Source organism: Vicugna pacos, chromosome 14 (assembly GCF_048564905.1).
Source record: "Vicugna pacos chromosome 14, VicPac4, whole genome shotgun sequence".
In the NCBI taxonomy this organism is placed as follows: Eukaryota; Metazoa; Chordata; class Mammalia; order Artiodactyla; family Camelidae; genus Vicugna; species Vicugna pacos.
Window position 1 is genome coordinate 9,623,818 of NC_133000.1, and position 22,266 is coordinate 9,646,083.

The window sequence follows — 22,266 nt, forward strand, 5'->3', positions numbered from 1 at the left end:
TCTTGGAGCTAAAAAGTTGAACGAAATGTAATTTTTATTTAGCTTTGATTTACCACCGAATTTCATTTTAATACTCAGTTGCTCAGGTATTTCTTAGAGGTCAGAATTTTTATTTCATAATGTATTAAAATGTGAAAAATACCTTTCAGGCAAAGCCAGTTTAAAGCAGCTGAACACAGGCACATCAATCCTTAGGGGAGAATGCATTAATCTTTTTTTTTTTTAATGGGGAAGAAAATAGGTATTTTTTCATGCATATCCAAAGACCTTTTAAATACATTGAAGTATAATGTTAAACATACATCAGGTATTTTACTACTAATAAAAATGAAATAAAAACACAATGTTTATTAAAGTAATTAAGTGAACACCAAGTATAATGCTTATGGATATCTCTGCTTTGTTATAGATGTGGTGAACTCAGGGAAGTTATTACGTGTTTAGGATATATCTGAGATTTCTCATTTGTATTGGCACATTTTAAAAAAGAAATCAAAAATACATATTGAGAAATTAAGTAAAATTATGATAATAATTAAATATTAGTTTGAGGACATGCGTCATCATAGATACACCTAGATTTACTTGTAGGTTTACTGGAATCTACAAGCCAACGAAGCTTCAGCATTAGGGCCCCTTCCTCCACAGGGCCTTGTGAGAAATCAGAGCTGCCAAGATTTGTATGATGGCCTCACTTTACCCAACTGCCTTAACAGACCTCATGGGGAAAAAAAAACAAAAACAAAAACTAAGTTTCTAACTTGTCAGTATTTGTCGTCATTTTATTCTCATTCTAAATAATTATTCATTTACATAGATAATTGTTATTTGTAACTTTGTATTCTTTTTCTTTAAAAAAGGCATTCCAAATAATGTAAGCTTATTCCATACTTTATTTAATTTACTTTATTAAATTAGCACCTTGCCCCTCCCTCCCACTGATGGACATTTTCTTCCATTCTTTTGTTGTTAAAAGCAACGCCACAATGAATAATCTCTACATACTTCACCTTGCTTTCCCGGGAGTATATCCACAGGATAAATTACTAGAAATGAAATGGCTGGGTCAAAGGGCATATGTGTTTAAAATTTTTGATAGATAATGACAAAATTTCCTTGATAAAAGTTATACTAACCTGCACTCCACCAGCAATATAGTGATTACCTGTTTTCCTCACAGCAAACTCAGTATTATTAAACTTCTAGATTTTTACCAATCTCATGAATAAAAATAATATCTTCATATAGTTTTAGTTCTGTTCTGGGTGAAGTTAATCATGTTTTTAATCAAGAAATATAATGTTTTCTGTGATTTATCTCTTTGACTTTTTTTAGGCAGAATTTTACTGTATCATAGTGTCTATAAGAGGAGATTATTGATAAATAATAGTTTGTCTCATGTATCTGTTTTTGTGTATTAGATGTCATAGAGACTTACATATTATGAAAATTATATATATGTGTTTGTATCTCCTTTTCTCCCTACCTCCCATCTAGATTAATTTGTTTTTCCTCTACGGAATCCCCCACCACCCCCGCCAAATCTTAGTGGCATTAGTCATGAGGATAAGAATTAATTTTTAAATTAACCTACCTACCCAATCAGAATCTTTCCGCTCTGGCATAAAAAAAACTGTTAATACTTATAATAAGCTAAATATATTAACACTTATAATTAGCTAAGTATAGTAACGCTTTGTATTTGCTATGTAGAATTCTGTACATAAAGGCTACCTTCTTTATAAATTAGTTTGTTATGTGGATGTCTCTAGTATACAATTTTATTTACTTACTAAAAAAAGAATATTGGAGAAACATGCAGTGGCATCCATGGACTTACACTCACTTACTGTGTCCCAGACACTATGGAAGCAAGCACCAAGGGAAACACTCAACGTGAATGTGGGCTCAAGACTGAAACTTATAAATAACTTCCGTATCTGGAGAAAATAATGTTGTTAGATTTATTTATGTTATTAGTAGGAACCAAAACTTTAATAACACGTTAGCTACTTTAATTTATTAATTTTATTTTTATTCACTGGTTATTTTTTAGCCTAGTGTAGATGGGTTAATTGCTTTTGTGGTTAACACATTTTCTTCCCACAAGTTTATGTTTATATAGGTGGTAACGAGCAGGTGTCACATCTGAAGTCTGGACTGTACCTCTTATCTTTTTCACAATGCTTGTCGTCTGCCAGAAATCCTAAGCCCAGAATATAGTGGAGAGCACCATTCACCTAGTCACTGCGGTCAGAAACTCTTACAACAGCTTTAATTCCTTTCATTTCTTTACCTCAACAGAAAACAAAACAGAAATATTCAGGTCCTGTTAATTCTCTCATAATTATCTTGATACTCTGTCCCTTTCTCCTCCTACCTACGGCAGCTTTCTTAGACTCCCTTCACTTCCTATTGGCACAATTCACATTTCCAGTTTAGCACCCTTCCAGGTCCTTCCTCCACTGCTTCCAGAGGGGCCTTTCTAAAGTGCAGGTTTCATTTTCTAACTACTCTCCTTTCAGTGGCCTCAGTGGCATCACTGTCATCAGAGGAGCTACCATTCATTCATTGAGCACTAAGTTTAAAATCAATGTCTCAGTTAATCCTCTGCAGGGGATGCTCTGGACAGCCTCTTGGCTATTGAAAGGTGACCTCCAGTACTAATAGTGGGGACACTTGTTAAAAACAGTAACTCTTTTAATTTTTTTCAACATCCCAGTAAAACAGAACTACTATAATCAATCAATTATAAAGACATGAATAGGAAGTATAAGCTTCATAAAAGGAGAGCTCATCTTTGTCTTATTTACAGTGTATTCCCATCACCTAGCATGATATCTGGAGCACCGTAGGTGCTAAATTTTTGCTTGATGAACAAATGATATGTGATGCTAACAGCCTTTGCCTGGGGACAGAGTACTTGATCAAAATGCTCAGGTAGAACAGATAAATGGCAAATTCTCACCAAAGTGGTCTTTGTCTACAAATCAACAGTTTTATGAACAAGGAGTGTAAAGTAAACAGAGGAAAGAAAAGCAGTCTTGGGGAATTACGGTGATGTAGAAGAGTCTTTTGGGGATGCTGCACTCTATAAATACTGTTTTCATTGCCTGCAAACATTGGGAGGTCTCTGAAACCTGTCTTTACTTGCAACTACAGATATTTGTGGAAGACATTCATGTACAAGCAAGCGGTGTTTACTGAGCTGTTTACATTTAAACTGAGTTGCATTTTTTGGAGAGCTGTTAACTATCCCCTAATATAGAAATTTGAGAGAAGTAAAAATACCCCAAGAAATTTAGTCGCTGAATTGTCTTTAACTGAAGCAGTAAGAATTGCTTTTTTTAAAGATTAAACTACAAACACAGCAGACAAAACACTCAAAGCCTAGTGGTATATAAGAACAGATTCTTGGAAATAACCAGATTTAGTTGAACCAACATGAGCTACAGAAGCAGGGTTTGGATCAGAGAACAGTGCATCCTGGAAAAGGCTATTGTGCCAAGACCACAGCAGGAACTGCTCTCGTCACTCCTGACTCTGGGTTTCACTAGGGTCCTGGTGGGAAGGTTGTAAGTTCATCAGTTCAACACAGTTAGGTAGCACTACCTTTGTGCCAGCCTCTCCGCTCGACACTTCATGGGTTATTTCATTTAATACAACAGCTGTGTACAATGGATATGATCATTTTCATTCCGTGTAGGTGGACATTGTATCTGTTATGTTGGGAAATGTTCCCCAAGTTACCCAGCTCAGGAGTGGTTGAGTCAGACATCAGTCTGTCTTTTCATACTCTAAAGTCCAAGTTCTTTCTACTCCAGCGTGGCATAGAGATGTATAAAAAAATTATCTTAGTCCACCAAACTAAATGCTAATAAAGTGCGCACGTATTGGTACGTACTGGTAGTGTGAAGAAATGTGTCAAGGGTAACACTGTGGTGAGCAGACACACATTAAATAAGACCCAATCTGAAGGACTTTATGAATGCATCCTCCCTGCATGAAGACTGGGCTTCATTATAGAGCTGCTCTTTGGGAAACAGAGATTTGAGAAGAGCTCTAGCTTTAAGAGAAAGAAAAACAAATTCTTATAAACTCCAAGGATGCACCTGTGAGTGCCCAGGAGTACTCAGGTTTTCAATTGAAAACACACTTTGAGAACTGTGAACTGGTATTGTAGGAAAATAGCTTTCCATTCCTGATTTTCACTGAGAAAGAAACATCTTTAAAACTTGAAAAATGATTTACATTCATATTGTCTTCTGGTTCCTGAGGAGCCTGGCACCTACCTGACAGATACTTGATGAATGGTAAATATCTTTTGAAGAAATGTTTTTTGAGCAGTAAGCTTTTAATACATAGTAGGACTTTACCAGGCAGACAAGGAAGGGAAGATATTCTAGAACATATACAAAGTATGGAAATGTTTAATGCCTGCATATTTTTTAAAATGTTTAGTAGACTTTATTTTTTAATTTGGTTTAGTTTAAGTTTACAGAAATGTGAGCAGACAGTACAGAGAGCTCCTATTTCTGGAGCGTGGGTGTGTGTGTATTAATCAGGCTTTTTCCTTCTTCAGATAACAGAGGCATGAAAGTTACATCAGGTAATAAAAGTTTGCATCAGAAAACTTTCAGCTGCAAGTAACAGATACCCTAATTCTAATGGCTTTATATATATATGTTTATGTGTGTACATCATAAAATAGTATAAGTCCTGAATTATACTAGTCTCTTGGATTGGTTGATTCAGCTGCCTCTGGATGTTTTCAGGAACCCAGGTTCATTCCCCATCTTCACTCTGTCATCCTACGTTTGTCCTCATCCTCACACCAATAGCGATGTGGCTTCAGCACTCCCTGAAACAACACAGCACAGGAATGTCCAGAGGAAGGAGGGAGCATCTCTTCCATTGGTTCCCTCTTAAGACTGGGGACACTTTTCCAAACCTGATCTATCTCTGGAACTGGCCATGGGGTCAGTGTGCCCTGACTCAGAAGTGCAGGGGAGAGAAGTCAGTAACTGAACGGTCAGGGGTCAGTTAATCAGGAAGGCGGAGGGTAGGGGAATGCAGGAGTGGATTCTGAGTGGGTAAGCAGTATCTACTACAGGGTTTATGGTAGGAAAGCACAGTAAAGTATGAATGGGGAATTCTCATCAAGTCTTCTGAAAAACTGGAACGTCATCTAAGTTCAGTGACCCCATCTTTTAAATGTCCCTTCAGTCATTGCCATCCATTAACATTACAGTACCAGTTACTCTCTGTCTTTATATTTTTGCTATTACAAACTGGCTGCCTCTAAATGTACCTTAAGTTTAATCATTCATCAGAATATTTTTGAGTTTCTACAATGTGGCAGGCACTGTGCCAAGCAGTAGAGATACAGTAATGAGTAGAAACAAACGGTCAAAGAGTGGGGGAGACCATATTAATAAATTACATAATAAATTTGCAAAAGAACACATATAGTAATGCTGTGAGGAGAACTTCTCTTGTGGATGGTGCCATGAGAGGGAGTGATGGGGCAATTTTCCTAGCAAGAGAGGTCAGTTAAGAAAACAAAGTAAAGAGAGCTCAAGGGTGAGTAGAAGTGAAGGAGGCAAATAAGGGAGGGGAGCTCTTTCCGGAGAGGGGAGATCTGTACCTTGGCTCTGTGACAGGAAACAACATGGTATGGACAAGGGACTGGAAGAGCAGTGGGACTGCCAGAAGAGCACAGTGGTTCCAGATGTGTCTGGAGCAGGAGTTGGTTACATCTACCACTAGACTCATCTCTTTACGTCTTGGCCTCCGCTTCCTCAGAATTCCTGCTGCCTTGTGGTTTCTGGTGACTGCCTTCTCTGCCTTTTGGCTTCTTCCCACCCTCCTGCTACAGTTGTCTCAGAATATCTCACATTGAAATCACTGAGAAAGATTCTCTGATGGGGTCAGCCAGCCAGCATCCATGATAGCATGGCTGTGATGAACAGGGTCCTCGAAGATGTATAAATATAACAACTTTAAAAATTGTCAGTATGTAGAATAATGCAGCAGAAGTTCACATACTCCATGTGGAAATGAAAGTGAATACTAGAAACTAGAAATTAGTTTCTTTCCAGTAATGTGGACTTCTCCCTCCCCCATCCCATCCCTTTGTAAAATAACAGCAGAGGGACAAACACAAGATGTTAGAGTTTGCCAAATTTGAGGAAATGAGGAAACACAGCCAAATATACAGTATTTACACATGGGGACATTCATGAGTGGGACAAAAATGAAGCAGCCTTGCCAATGTCATTTTTTTTAATTTTGAGAGTTTGACTCTAATTTTGAGAGTTTACATGCATTTGAAGATGAAGTAGGCACTGAGGACTCCAGCTGCATCTTAAAGTTTGTTTGTAGATTAAATTTTAAAATATTTTATTCAACAAAAATTGATCGAGTTCCTTCCATGTGCTGGTTCTATGAGGAATACAAAATAGAATACCAGCTGGTCTCCACCCTCATGAATGCTACAGCTAGGGGAATATAGTTAATAAAATACATCAGCTTAAAAATACTTCCCATCATGTGAGAGATACTATTGGAGAGGTATGAAAATACTCTTTTGAAAGCATTCATGGTTTTCTGCTAATGAGCATAAAATAACATTTGCATAGATTATTGGAACAGCACTGCCCTTCTCCCATCAAAACAGCCTTTACACTGCAGTCTATCACAGCAGTGATATCTAAGGTGCAGATTTAATCATCTCACCTCTTTGTTTAACATAGGGGCTCTCCATCGCTCTCAGACCAGAAATCCAAACTCTTTAAAATGAATTACATGATGTAGCGCCACATCCTGGTTCCCCGCCCACCTTTTATTAGTCTAATGTTATTTTTCACCTCTCTCCTCTTTACAGTATATATTCCAGACTGCCTGGACCTATTCCCCAAAGCACCATGTTTGCATACGTGTTCCTTCCACTTGGCACACTCTTCCTTCCCTGCTTTCCCTCCTCCCCCACTGTTGGTGAGTCTCCACCAGACTGTGAACTCTTTGAGGTCAGGGACTCTGCCTCTCTTCTTCACACCTGGCTCACGGTGATCAATTGATAAATATTTGTTAAATGAAAGTTATGGAAAAAATAATAAAATTGATAAATCATGAGGACAAGCTTGGTAGCAAAGAGCTGGCTTAAGTGTAGGCTGTTTCTGAGGATGGAAGAAGCCTTCCTGGAGCTGTCAGTACTAGCAGTGGGAGTGGGAGCTGATGTCCCAAATAGCTGAACTTCCTAGTTTGAGGTTAGTCCTGTGATTTCAGAAATTTTCCAGAACGCAAACTTCCATTAAGGAAACAATAGCTGTGTCCAAGTTTTCTAATCCCTTGTGGCAGTGTCGTTAATGAAGGTTAAAACCAGAGATCTGCTGAGTGTGTGGACATGTGTGTCTGTACACATGCACACAGGGAAGTCGGCAATAACTGCAGTAGGAGGCTAACGTTTATTAAGCACTTCCTGTTTGGCAGGCACTGGGTTTTTTTTTAAGAGTTGTTTTGTTCAAACCTTCACAACTATCCTGTGAGGTTAGGTACTGTCAGTTCCCCCATCTTATAAGGGAGCCGAAGAAGAGAAGGTGAACTGCCTGAGGTCTCACAGTAAGAGAGGCAGACCCTAGGGAGGCTTGAAGTCTAGGAGAGGCTGGTGCCTAAGTTGATGAACTAGAGCAAAATGTAAGGTTGCTCAATAAAAAGCTCCCTATACGCAGGCTGCCTAAATTTCCCCCAATTATCGGCTATTTGACCTGGCAGTTTTAACCCATATAGTGATAATGGCTGTATTTGTGACTATTTAACCTCAGAAGTATAACAACATTGTGTAACAACATTGTTTAATTTTCATTGAAAATGCATTTCCTGGAAACCATCATTTGCCAGCTTAATTTCCTGATCATTTTCATTTACTTCACTGAGTCATTTTCAGTTTTTTTCATTTTCATTTTTATGTTACATGAATTATTTATTTTCATCAGGATTAATTATTTTTCATGTAAATTTTAATGAAAAGATTTGACTCAGTGATCAGTTTTTGGTTCATATTAGATTTTACTGATTACAGTGCCTACCCCTGACTGTTTTATTTTGATAAAATGTTCATTATTAATTGAATAAAAGGATAAAGTGAGACTTCTCCATCAGATATTTGAGGTTTTCTTTATTGTGCAGGGCCGATCCATGGAAATGTCCTCTAACTTTTTTTTCACCTGCCCCATAAAATAATTTTATAAAACTACATACCATATTACTAATGTCTAAGTTAACGTATGAAATTTTTCATAAGTTTACAATTTTTTAAAGATGTATTGTCTAGTATGTTCTAACTGTTGATATTTTAAAATAAAGTTCTTACACACTTTTCAGATGTACTCAGTAGAATTAAATACATCCAAAAGAATAATGATTTGGTTACTATTATCTTCTATTTTAAAACGTACAAATAATCTCTTTTTTTCAAATGGACATTTTATATAATTCCTCTTTCTCTTTCAACTAATATTCCCATTTAATTCACTTTCCAAAAGTTATCTAAAAATATTTTATTCTTGGAAGTCTTATATTGGTCACTATATTCTAATCTGCAAAAAGCATGTACACAAATGAATTAAAATATTAACATTTTAAATTCCAAAGACCATAAAATTCTAAGTGTTTAACACTTTTATTCAGGAACAAATTACTATTACAAATATTATCATCCACATATGAATATTATTGATTGCTAGAACAATACAGGGGGTCGATATTAAAGCTACTCCTAACTTTCTTTTTTCTAAATATGTTGAAAAATCTTGTCCATAATTATAAATTGTAAATAAATGGAAAGATGTTTTATTACGGCAACATTCACAGTTTTTTTGTACCACTTCTAAGTTGTATGCTAAAACTCATCTAGTGATCTGTGGTCAAAAATTATTTTTAATTCCTTTCAACTGACAGCTCAGTTAAATCTAACTTCAGCTCTTTGAAAGTAAAGAATTGGGAAACAATTTAACTCGCAAAAAGTGTTTCTTTTTTAATCCAGTCATTGAGGGCATACCTTTTCCAACACTTTCATCAGTATTTTGAATTGTCCCTTTTTGAGGCTTCTACCCCCTCAACAGATCTTATACACCAGATAATACACCAGCGAGAGCTCCCTCCCCACGTCTTTTTTTTTTTTTTTCCTAAATTGGAGAAGGGCACTGGGAAAAGGTAGGTGGGAAAGAGAACCTGTATTTCCCTCTCATGTTTATTTTCAGGCAGATAGATTTTAAGCAGTTGAGAATCTGGAAACTTACCCTTAAATTATGCATACCTAACTTACCTCTTGGAAAGTTATTCATTGCCCAATTAAAATAGCCTAATCCATTGCGTTGCTATTTCTGTTTTTCCATACACCTCTAATTATTTTTCCATCTTCTACTCTCCATGCCTTTGGTGAGGAAACAGCATCCCCAAGACACATGATGAGAACTGGGATGAGGGAGTTCCAGACATCCTGCTGTCTTTCCTACTCCCCACATCCTCAGCCCGTGTACCATGACAGCAGTCACCAGTCAGAGATGATCTCCCACACGGTCATTTTAGAACCCAAGCTGCTTCCGTTTTGTGCTTCTGCTGTCCTTCTGGGCCTTAGAATGCTCTCCATTCAGCCAACAAAAGGGAAAAGAGCATGGATGATCGTGTATGCATGTAAACCAGAAATTACTTTGGAACCATTCCATCTTGAATATATTTGTTACACCCAGAATCACTGATAGTTTGTACAGATTTATAAAAGTAATGTGGACATACAGCTTTACATTGCACTAACAGCCCTTTAATTAAACTGCTCAAGCTGCAAGTGTCTGTTGGATGTGACGGCCTCCTAAACACTGAGCAGGCCACATCTCTCCAGCCCTCCACAGCGTTTTCATCAATTCTTAACAGATAATAGACCTTGAAGCAAAATTTAGTCTTTTTCATATCCAAATACTTGTTCTCATGTATGTGTCAGATGATTTGAGATCAGCAAAGCTATCAGTAACCAAGTGCTCTGAGGTCACACAATATTAACTGCCTTAAAAGGAAAAAAAGACGAAACTGATTTGACAGCTATACCCATGTTTCTGACAACATATGCATGTCTGATACACATGAGTGCACAGCAACCCTCTTTTCCTTCCCCGCGATTATCAAGTAATGTGTGTTAAGCACACATTTGGGCCAGGTGGTTTACAAGGGGTCGCCATTACATTTGTTTTATGTTGCGTCCTGTGTGTTTCAGTTCATAAGTGAGTGGGGAAGACCTCAAAGTGTAAGGCCAGCATGATCTCTTTCTCCCTTCACTTCTTTTGGCTATTAAGTCCTTTGCTCAGAACAGTTCAGTGGTCACTTAAGAAAATCACAAAGTTCCATACTAATTGTGACCAAGACACCTTACTGTTCTTATTTATGATGTAAATGATGTAATAACAGTTATGTTTATTCAGCTTTCAGAAAATGAAACTGAATAGGCTAGTCAGCATTTGTTGATTAGATTTCACAGTATATTAAATAATTTGGAGAAGCCGGCAAGCATAAACCAGATGATCTGGAAAGGTTGACTCAGGAAAGAAAACAAAGCCACAAACCTCAAGTATAGATGAAAGTACTTACATGGTTTAGAAAAATATCTTGGACTATGAAAAACTAACTTAAAGCGTTATTATAGAAGGTCCTGAAACTTACAGAACACTACGTAACTAGTAAAGGTAGAAATAAAATACAGGCAATTTTATAGTCTCGGGTCACATTTCAGACCTAGGCTTGATGCCCAGATTTTTAAGGAAATACGCCATAAACTTAGTATTGAATCAGCTTCAAATGATACTCTTTGCATTTTTGAAGTATATGCAGATTGGTTAAACGCCTCATCACTCACCTGAAGTAGCATCCTGACTGCTCCCTCTGCCTGCAGTCTCACAGCCTTCCACTTCACCCTCCGAGAGCCCAGGCGTGTGTGTGTGTGTGTGTGTGTGTGTGTGTGTGTGTGTGTGTGTGTGTGTGTGTGTTGGGAAACTCACCTCAGCGCCCCTCATGCTGAGTTCCAGCGTTTTCTTGTTGCATATGAGCAGAGGAGAGCAAAGGGGATTGGGGTACAGTCCCAGGCAGCTATGACAGCCAGAAAATTTCTTTGAATGCTAGTGGTTTATCTCAACAGTTCATTTTTTTACGTTTTCTTTTTCATCCTATCTGTATTAATTTCACTACAGAAACTTTGTAATTACTCACCAGAAATAAGCTTGATGCTCCAGACGGGTGCCAAGTGATATTCTGTGACACACCTCAGTATACATTGTCTTAAGTGAGAGGCACAACTCTATAAAACATAGTCAAACTTCTTCGCCTGAAGACCGTCCACAACGCCTCTAGAGTGAAGGAGCCCTTTTTATGTAGGACAAGGTCTTTCACGATGGGGTGTAACCCCGTCTAGAGTTGCCTGTGGGTGCAAATTAAGCTACTAGAAAAGAGAAACCAGTTGTTCTATTTAGGTTGCTCGTTTAGATCTTGATTAAATCTAAAGTCAGGAGAGACCTCTGGCGGCTCCCCCACTAGGATAATAAACATGAGTAGTCTGAAGGCAAAACCGGAAAGCTTTTTCCAGTTCAGCAAAGGCTTCAGATATGCATTACTTCATAAGATCTCTTTGTAACCTTCCCCGTATGTAGTATCTCTGTCTGTTTCTCCTAGTGATTTATACAACAAACAAATGTGTATGGAGCACATATGTGCCAGGCACTGTTTTAAGCACTGTGTTTTGAATAGAAAATAAAATAGATGAGGGCACTTCTCTCATGGAACTTTCATGTCACAGAGGGGATAGGCAAAAAACAGACCAAAAAAAATGTCTTGCACAGAATTAAAATGTTTATAATAGAAGGTATAATGGAAGAGATACTGGAGTTAGTACATGATAGCTGTAAATCAGATGCCAGGAAAATCAGTTCACAGGAAAGGATATAAAAAAATTAATTAAAAATTTTAGGAGAGTTTTGTTCCATAATCAATCTTGAAGGAAATAAGAAGAGAAGGCAGGAGGTGGCTTGCTGTGAAAAAAAGGACTCTAGGCTCTGCTGGGTTTCCAGGCAGGGAATTATGGACAGCTCAGAGCGTACATAGTCTTTTATCCGCCCCTTTTAAGGATTTCAAAAGCTCAAATATAACATGTGTGACTATGAAGTAAAATTTTCCTTCCCATGGCCCCTTGTATGCTCATTCGGATGATGCTGCCCTTGTCAAAATAGTTTGCACCTTTGGGTCTGTCTTTTGGAATTTGCCTCCTGAACTGTTTACTAGCTACTAACAAAATAATTTTCTTTTTGTTTTATTCTCTCTCCCTTTACTCTTTGCCTCCAGGCTCTACTGCTTTCCTCTGATTATCTCGGTTTCCTTTTTTCTTGCTCCCGAGGGTCCCTGAGGACTCTCGTGGTGCCAGCCTGGAGCTAAGAGAACGGCGGTAGGAGAACTGAGGGGGGTTCATGTGTCATTCTGGAGCCAGTCAAGAGAAAGAAACCACACAGCAATTTAAACAGGAAAAGTGTTATAATTTATAAAAGCAGAAATAATTATAAATTATAACAGGATATTGGAGTAACAAGGGAATGGTTAGTAAAAAATAAAAACAACTCTTCAGAGTAGGGGAACAGTATATAGACACTGTCTTTGAGCCGACATTGAACCCAAGAAGAGCCCCTTCAAGCCTTACTGGGGAGGGCATGGCTGTAGCTCCCTGAGTGGTGCAGAGTCACTCTGGTGCCCTGCTGGGAGAGATTGCTGGAGCTCTGTCCTTTGGAACTTTCCAGAAAACCACCCTCTATGGAGCTGGTGAAGCTGTTTATGGGAGGGTTCTTACCAGAGGCACTCTGCTACAAAACTGCCTGGGACAGGGGAGTTCTGGAGAAAACTGCTAGTCACTGGGTGCTGTCAGCCATCACACACTGCGGGAGCCGGGCACTGGAGAAGCCCCGCGCTCTGCAGGGACCTGCTGGCTGAGCACGCCAGAACCAGAAAGAAAACCCCTTTCTTCTGCACCATCTCTTCAATGTCCTTTCCTGATAGAGTGTGGCATCATGTCCACTAGCAAAGGAAAAATAAAGGGCATGATTCATTTTCACAGGATAAGCAATTAAGGGTGAATTTGGAGCCAGGAAGCAATAAAGTGATAACTGGCACAGTTGATAAGACAGTTTTGCATTGAGCACATACAGAGTCAAGCCAACTTCTTTGTGTTTGTGAGCCACCTGCCTGCTGATAAACTGATAACATGCTTAACAGAAGGGAATACTTGGTCAAATATTCATCACATTATGTTTCCCAAAGAGAAAAATAAGTAAAAATATTAGTATGTTTGTGCGTGTATGTGTGTGTATATACATATATATATATATACACACACATATTATATACACACACACACACACACACACACACACATATATACATAATGTCCACCATCCTCCTGGCATACCAGCTTTAGTATAAGGGTGTCAACACAGCACACAGGTTTATTGGGAAGGTCTCTCCCTTTTTCTGAGATTATGCTCATTTTATTCTTTGGGTTTTATATATATATTTTAGTGAAAGATAGTTTTTGTTGTGTAGCTGTTTAATGTGTCTTAAAATTCTTCCTACTTGGCAAAATAAGAGTTATCAACCGTGTATTACTGCTCTTCCCATTTGAAAAAAAAAATGTGCTGGTCTGTGAAATTCATATCTGGAAACCATCGCAACGAAGTGAGACTGTATTAATAGGAATTGTGGCAAGTCACTATAATCCTTTTGTGAAATGTATAAAAAGAAGTTTTGCATTTAGAATCTGAAAAGCAGTTGTCACTTTATGCTCAGTAGCAAGGACACATAAACTTATAAACAGAACTTAAATAATAGCTAGGCCATGCACTTTACGTTCATTGTCTCCACTTAACCAGTAATAAGTATTATTATCACTGTTCTTCAGATTACAAAAATTAGATAGAGGTAAATAATTTTTCCAAGTTCCAAAGCTAGTAAATAGCAGAGCCAAAATTTAAATAGGAGTCTGACTGGCTCCAAAATCCTTCAGTATTTAAATAGATGTCTGACTGGCTCCAAAAACCTTCCAGTGCCTGGAGAAAGACAAAAACTGAATTAAGGGGTTAGAAAATAGAATTTTCAAAAAATAAAAAGACCAATAGATCATATACTGTGTATTTATGTGTGTGTGTATATATATATAATATGTGTGTATATATATGTGATACGTGTGTGTGTGTGTGTGTGTGTGTGTATGTTTCCTAGAGGAAGGGAATGTGAAAAAGGACTTCATAACTTGTTTTCATGGATATCATGTACGTTAAACTCAATAACTAGTTTCTGTTTTCACCAAAGCAAATATACGTGTAGCAGATTATACAGGGTACACCAATGCAAGTAGAAAATGTGTTTATGAATTGTTAATATACCTTGGTGTCTCAGGAAAGAATGTGCTAGTTGCAGACTTGACTACAGTAGCATAATCAAATATGGATTTGTCTGCATTATGGAAGAAGTTGTCCAGATATGAGTAGATGCTGAGACTGTTTCAGTAGCTCAACATTAGGGCCGACCTTGCTGACATTCCCTTGACCTTCCTCTTACAGTTACACAGTTGCTGCTACAGTTTCTGCCATTTCATCTCCATTCAAGCAAGGAAGATAAAGAAGTGTACCAGCTACACATGACTCACTTTATCAGCTTTTATGAAATATCCCGAGTCCCGAGTGACTTTGGTTTTGTTCTCATTAGCCAGTTCTGGGTCAAATGTCCTTACCGCTAGTTGCAAGGGAATTTGGGAAAAACAAGGAATAACTTTCTCATGATTGGCTTAGACCATGGGTCAGACAGACTCTGGCCTCAGGAGCAAATCAGGCCGTTGTCGTAAATAAAGCTTCATTGGAACACAATCACACACTGTGGGAGCCGGGTGTGTACACATTGTCTGTGACTGCTTGCACACTATGATGGCAGAGCTGAGTGGTTGTGAGAAGGACAGATGGCCTACTATTTGGCCTTTTACCAAAAATGTTCATTGACCCCTGGACCACGTTTAGATCAGTCGTGACCCATCACCTGAAGTTGACCACGTGGGCACTTCGGGGCTCACTGGTCTTCCATTAAGCAAAGAATAAGGAAGAAAAGTGATACTGGAAAAGAACCAACAGTATGTCAGGTCACCTGATCTAGCTGATCATATACAAGACCAAAAAATTGTAGTACGTTTTCTTTTTAAAGTCACAGGGTCACCTTGAACATAGAACTTTTCTGTCCCTTCATTTCTTCATGAGCCAACTAAGAAAATTCAGAACGGTAGAGATTTTGCAAATATTCAGAATCAGATGATTGACAATATTGTGATACATCATGAGTTCAGGAAGAAAATCCCTAATTTACTCACTTTTATACAGCACTGTCTAAGGTATTGTCAGACTGGGTCTGAGGTGGGAGGACACAGCTCAAGAGGTAGAGGGCATGCTTAGCATGCATAAAGTCCTGGATTCAATCCCTGGTACCTTCTCTAAAAGTAAATAAATAAAATAAATAAATTACCCCCTAAAAAGGACCCATTTCAAAATCAGACTGAATCTGAAACACATATTCAACTAACTGACACTTCCCTTTCAACTGTTCATTTTAGGTTCTCGCATACACTGAGGGACTGCATGGAAAATGGATGTTCAGCGAGATTCGGGCTGTATTTTCAAGACGTTATCTTCTACAGAATACTGCTTTGGAAGTATTTATGGCAAACCGAAGTAAGTCCCCTGGAATATTTTGAAAGAAAATGTACTTATATTTGGATGTTATTCTTTTACATGGTAATACTGTCTTGATTTTTTTTTTTTGGCTGTATTTCTCTCTTTGATCTGCCCTCGCTAAAACAAAAATAAAAATAAAAAAATTAATTTGAAAAAGTTAAGCCTAGATTTCTCATGGATAAAGTTACACAGAAAGCTGATTTTCCATGCTGATTCATTGCCCTTACAAATAAATCATGAAAGGCTCTGGAAAATGATTTCTGAAATTGATGGCTAGCTCTCTTGTGGTTTTCTAAATCATGTTTTTTCTTCCTACCACAGCCTCGGTTATGTTTAATTTCCCTGATCAAGCAACAGTGAAAAAAGTTGTCTATGGCTTGCCTCGGGTTGGAGTAGGGACCAGCTATGGTTTGCCACAAGCCAGGTAATTATATCACATTACACATTATCTATGGTTTGTTAACATATTTCAATCTCAATATGACAGAAATCTAAATAGGGTTATAACATTATAATTATTTTGAGAACCAAGGAATTTTCTTCCTCTGCAAGTCATTTGTAGGGAAGGAGGTTATGTAAATAGCTATTTGAAGGATGACAGAATGGGGCATAATTTTATTTAACACATAGAATGAGGAAGTTAAAAAATTGATAGAATCTTATAGCTAACACCTAATTAAGACATTTTTGCTGAAGATCTCACAAGAAACACCAAAAGCTTCATGATGTTTGTGATTAATTGTTGTGTGGTAGCGTATAACTTGTTTTTTATAAATGCTATGTATAAGTGCTTCTTCATTAAAGTAGTAAAATTCTCAGAATTTAGTGAGATTAATAGTCATTAATTATGGTATGATTTTAACCATTTCCTAATTGTTTCATCTTGGTATTTTTAAAAGCATTATTTTGAAATCTTACTTCATTGAAAGATACTAATCTGAGAAAACATAGCCAATAATTATGTGTATCACTAATGTCAGTCAGTTTTTGGCTCCAAGTAACTGAATACCTGATTAAAAGTAGCTTAAACAATAGGGGTTTTTTTGCTTTGGCGGTTCTGTTTTATGAAAGATGTGGAGTTAAGGAGGAGTTGCCAGTACTGACTCAGAGGTTTGGTGATGTCAGAACTTTCAGTTGGTCTCATGTTCACAAAATAACCACTACTGCTCCAGGTACCACAACTTCACACAACTACATTCAAGTAGGAAAAATACACAAAGGATTTCTCCTTGAACATCTGTGTTTTAAGAAGGAATGTATCTAGACGCCTCCAGCAGTCTTTACTGCAGTTCCTTCTGGCCAGAATGGGGGTCACCCTTCTGCCCCTAGAATCATCACTGAACACTAATGTGAAATCATCCCCTAGAATTCAAGGGAAAATATACCTCTGAACTCTCTGCCCCTTCCTTCCTGGACAAAATATATTTTCTGTTGTTCAGGAGGAAAGAGATATTGGCTTTGGGCAGACAAGCAACACTTTCTTCCACACAGATCATTATGTCCCTGGGAATCACTGCAGAGCACTGCATGCATGGAAAGGAAAACTAATCTTTGTCTATCTTCTCTTAAATAGGCTACAGACATTTAAAAGACAGGGACTGTGTCTTATTTATCTTTTAATCTACAACACCTAGCACACCGCCTAATTGCAAAGGTGCTTTTTAAGTGCTGCTCGACTAGCATTACCTTGCATTGTGAGGTATCTGTTCTCCTATTAAGCTTACAGGGTAAGGCTAATTCACTGTCAGGTATGCACATGCTCAGGATGTTTGCTAGTTGAATGACAAGATTAAATTAAGACATTTGTAGATAATGAGGTACTTATATAAAATACAGGTCAAAAGAAAAATGCATTTAATCTATCAAAAAAAGAAAATGAGGTTAGTTTTGCAAGACTTGTTCTTACTGAATCTCAGCTGACTCATAGTAATCATTACTTCCTTTCCTAAGTACTTACAAATCTTTTAATCATCAATTCAAGAATTTTTCCAGGAATTGACGTTAAGAACTCACTGATAGGTCTTTTTCCTTTTTAAAAGTAATCTTCTGCCTCCTGGCATATTTCTCAATGACCATGGTTCTTCGGAGATTACCAATAGAGTTTTCTCAATGGCATGTGTAATTTCCTTCAGTACTCTTGAACTTGTTGGGACCTGAGTTCATTGAAAACAACCAGAAGCTCTTTTACTATTTTCCTTACCTATTATGAGCATTATTTTCCTTTTAACCACACTTCGTCTCTCCTTGATTTTTGGAAGATGATTCTTCTTGACAGAAAAATCAAGCAGAAGCAGAGCCTTGAGACACAACTGTAAACATCTCAGGGCTGCTGCGGGGTGGTTTATATTTTTTAGGGAAACACAGCAGTATCTGTCAGACGCTTCTCAAACTCTTAGGTTGGTTCTAAGTTTCAATGTGTGCTAGCACTGCATTCTTTTTGATGACATCTTAGCCTGTGAAAGTAAGTTTTAGGGAGTTGCTGGTGATTTAAAAAAAAAAAAGCACTGCATGAAAATTAATGAGAAACAGGAAATGAAGGTGGTGATGTCAGATATGATTCTGAGGCTTAAGAAGTTATGCAGTGCCCAATAGGTGGACAATACATTCCTTTAGTGAGTAATCATTGTTATTTTTAAGCCACTTTTTAAAACTTTTTAAAATTTATTTGAGGGGGTAATTAGGTGTATTTATTTATTTTAAATGTTTTAATGGAGGTACTGGGGATTGAACCCAGGACCTCCCACATGCTAAGCACACGTTCTACCACTGAGCTCTACCTTCCCACCAATCGTGGTTATTTAAGAATGAAATAAAATACTTTTTTTCGTTTTATGAATATATATTCTCAAACAGCTACTTAGTTATTAAGACTCAAGTATTTATTAATCTATTTAGGCCTAACTACTTAATAAACAGGACTGTTAGGTATTTCTCTTGGGCTGGGGGCACCATGAAGAAATTCCTGAGACCCTAAGGGTGGCGTAAATTGGAAAAGTTTGGGAATCTCTGTCTGAAGTGGTGATGGTTTTGGAAACTCAGTTAGCCTTATCATACTTTGACAAATACAGTCAGCTTTCATTATTTTTTAGATAAACACATTGAACCTTGAAAAGTTCATAATTTATACAAAATTTCCTGATTTCACTCCTTTAAGCTATTCCTAAGTCCCTTCTTCTGAATTCATACATTTTCAAAGTTCCCAGTTGTTTGTTTTTTACCTCGTAAGAGGGATGTGTCTCATGTGGTTACACGCTGCGCACATGCGCACACTCTGTGCGTGGGGCAGATGTAAAAAGTTCAGTGGCAGCATTATTATATAAGATTTAAGTCAAATGCTCATATTGCTGGTGCCTGACTGTCTACCTAGCTTTTTAGCATGCAGCAGATTTGCTGTATTGTTTAAAAGCTACTTTGACTTATTTTGAGTAATGTTTCACCTTTTTTGTTCTTGTTGACTTGTAAAATACCCACTTGAAGCCATATCATCCAAATAGAAGCTTTCACCGTGGTTTACCCTGAGTAACTAAATGTATCTTCTCTATAATAGAATTTTCAAATATTACTAGTATCTACAATCAAAATATATTTTGTCATTTATCAAAACCATGAATTATTCTAAGTTGAATAAAATCAAATGACTATATTAGCTATTTCTGAATTTGTAAAAGTCATGTGTTAAAAGAGACTGTCTGTTATGGTTTGCTTAATTGCTAGGAGGATCTCACTGGCCACTCCTCGACAGCTTTATAAATCTTCCAACATGACTCAGCGTTGGCAAAGAAGGGAAATTTCAAACTTCGAATATCTGATGTTTCTTAACACTATAGCAGGTAAGAAGACATCTCATTCTCTAATCAGGTAATCTGTTTCTGTTCATCAAAATCATTGGTAATGTGACTTGATGGAGTACATTGTTCTCCTTGGAATTCAAATACAGCATTAGAATAAATATTGAAGTACTCACATTAAATTGTTATCAGAGACTACACAAGCAAGTACCAAGGTTTAGATGCATTTATTGTTGAAGAGGCTTTTCCTTGCTCTCCTTCTGCCATTTCCTTTGCTGACAGCTTTGTCTGAAGGTTTATTAGAATCAACAAACCATTGCCAGAGAGTGTCTGGAAATAATAATGGGAAAATGTAATTTCACTACTTTGTCATTCTCAGCAGTAGCAGCTAGACAGGAGAATAACAACAGGATTCTGCCTAGTACAGATGTCACCTGGATTATGGCATGATTGGGTTACAGGATCTTTTTTTTTTTAAATCTTCCAATGAAAATATAAAATCAGATTACATTTCTAAATGATGAGTAACTGCCATCAGCCTCGGCAGTACCAGGCTTGTAAATTAAAAGAAGGTAGTGGCTTTGTTTTTCAGCTAAATCAGTGGTTGTCAGTGGCTGTACAGTGTCTATGAGATTTAAGTAGCTCTTTCTTTTTTCCTGAATTAAGCTCCAAAGCCCTAATTTATGTTGAATTACAAAGAATTTACTTCTGTAAACCAAGCTCCACCAAAACTTTTTGCAATCAGATGAATTTAAATAATTACTTAAATACATATGCTTACCTATGATTATTGTTCTTTCATGAATGAATACTCAGAACCATGAGTTTAAGAACCTTGTACTCTGATTCCTTGGTTAAAGGATAACTGTGTAATATTCGTCTTTTTTAATCTATCATATACATGTGAATATGGATGCTATGGGCATATATAAAAAATATGAATGATATAGATATATATTAAATAGACAAGAGAACTTGATTTGTCAGCAAAAAGGGATAAGAAATGATTAGAAATGGTTTTGCATTTTAATTATTTAATACACAGTGTAATTTTAATGCCTTTGCTAATAGTATACTAGAAGTGCAACCAAAGAACTATTTATTACATGTATTAAATGTTATTCTATATTTCACACACATATCTCCACTATATAACTATACCTTCAAGATACCTTTATGACATATTTCATATGTATTTGTATGCCAGTATATACAGTGTACGTATCTTAAAGAGACCTGCTTACTTCCTTGAAGATAAAACAAATGTGTTATGCTATTTAATTAACACATTACTTACATATAAAGATAGAATGAACTTAAACATCTGAAATGTAAAGAACCTAATTTCCTTAGCATATTTAGGTAAACAGCATGATGTAGCATAAGCTTCATTGCCAAGGTGAAGGGGATAGAATCCCAGATCTGCCAACTTTATGTCCTAGGGCATAGGTGGAATTGCAGGTTTTAACTCTGTCTTGGACTTTAAATCTTTCAATAGCCATGTTTGATATGTTTGCATCTGTTTTAATAACTAATCTGTTTGGTCTTATATAATCTTCTCTTATATCATTGCTTTTAATATTTTCTTGCTTTTCGTATTGTTTTGTCTTTCTTCAGGATATAAATAAAATTTTGCCCACTATTTTAGTGATTCAGAACATAGGTTATTTTGTTATTAATTTTCTTAGAGAATTAATATGTTTAAATTTTTTAACCTTCTAAAATATATTTCTTTTACTTTTGAACTCAAAAATGAATCAATATTTTTAATCACTCCTATGCAAAATAAGAACATTAACTCAATTTACTTCTCATTTATTGCTTATCTTCATCAATATAATTTAATACCAGAATCCATATTATTATTAAACACTTATTTTTTGAAGCCCATATATTTTTACATCTTAGGAAGGATTTCACCTCTATTAAAATTTTCTTCTCATTAATGCAGTATGTTATTTTCAGCAACATGGATCTTTACCTGATTTTTCAGGATAGTGTTCTCTTTACATTCTTCTGCAGTATTCTTTCATGTTTCCTGTAGTTAGGTTCTCCTATTGTCCTTGAAAGATCTGTCAAGTCATTGTCTACCATATATCGTACATAAGCGTGATTTTTTTTTCCCTTGACTGTGCTCCCTGTTTGGAGCTTTTGGAATTAAAACTGAAGGACAGGGTGATCTCACTCTGTTTCCAGTTGAGCTGGTATGCTTACTGAAAGGTTCTTCTGTTCTACGATGGGATTCTGTCCTCTGGATGGAACGTTATCTGGTTTATTGTATTGAAGGACTCTTTTTATTTATTTGTCTTGAGGGGGGCTATTAGGTTTATTTTTTATTTATTTAATGGAGGTACTGAGGATTGAACCCAGGATCTTGTGCATGCTAAGCACATGCTCTGCCAGTGAGCTATAACTTCCCCTCTACTGGTCTTCATCTCTTCTCTGCATTTTACTCATGTCAGATACATTTCCCACAGTGTGGTTCAGTTCCACCTGTAACCACCACCCACTTCATGCCTGTTACTTTCTGGGAGTTTGTTTCTCTGTCTAGCTGTAGAAAGATTGCAGACTGGATAGAGATAACACTGTGATCCCTAAAAACTGTCCCTAAGTGATATAGACACAGCTGTTTTTCTGATTGGGATAATCTTCGGGTTTCTGAGCCAGAGCATGCAGATTGTAAG

At 37.0% G+C, this 22,266-nt stretch overlaps 1 protein-coding gene across 7 annotated transcripts in view; it reads left to right on the plus strand.

The window, feature by feature from the left end:
* The window catches only part of NBEA (neurobeachin), a 540,106-nt gene that overhangs the window by 419,843 nt on the left and 97,997 nt on the right, over positions 1-22,266 (plus strand). For all 7 annotated transcript variants that reach the window (XM_072976118.1, XM_072976119.1, XM_072976123.1 and 4 more), the window contains 3 exons: positions 15,674-15,791; positions 16,116-16,218; positions 19,509-19,624. In XM_072976118.1, the coding sequence (XP_072832219.1) occupies positions 15,674-15,791; positions 16,116-16,218; positions 19,509-19,624 (337 nt within the window). The remainder of the gene's footprint in view (positions 1-15,673; positions 15,792-16,115; positions 16,219-19,508; positions 19,625-22,266) is intronic.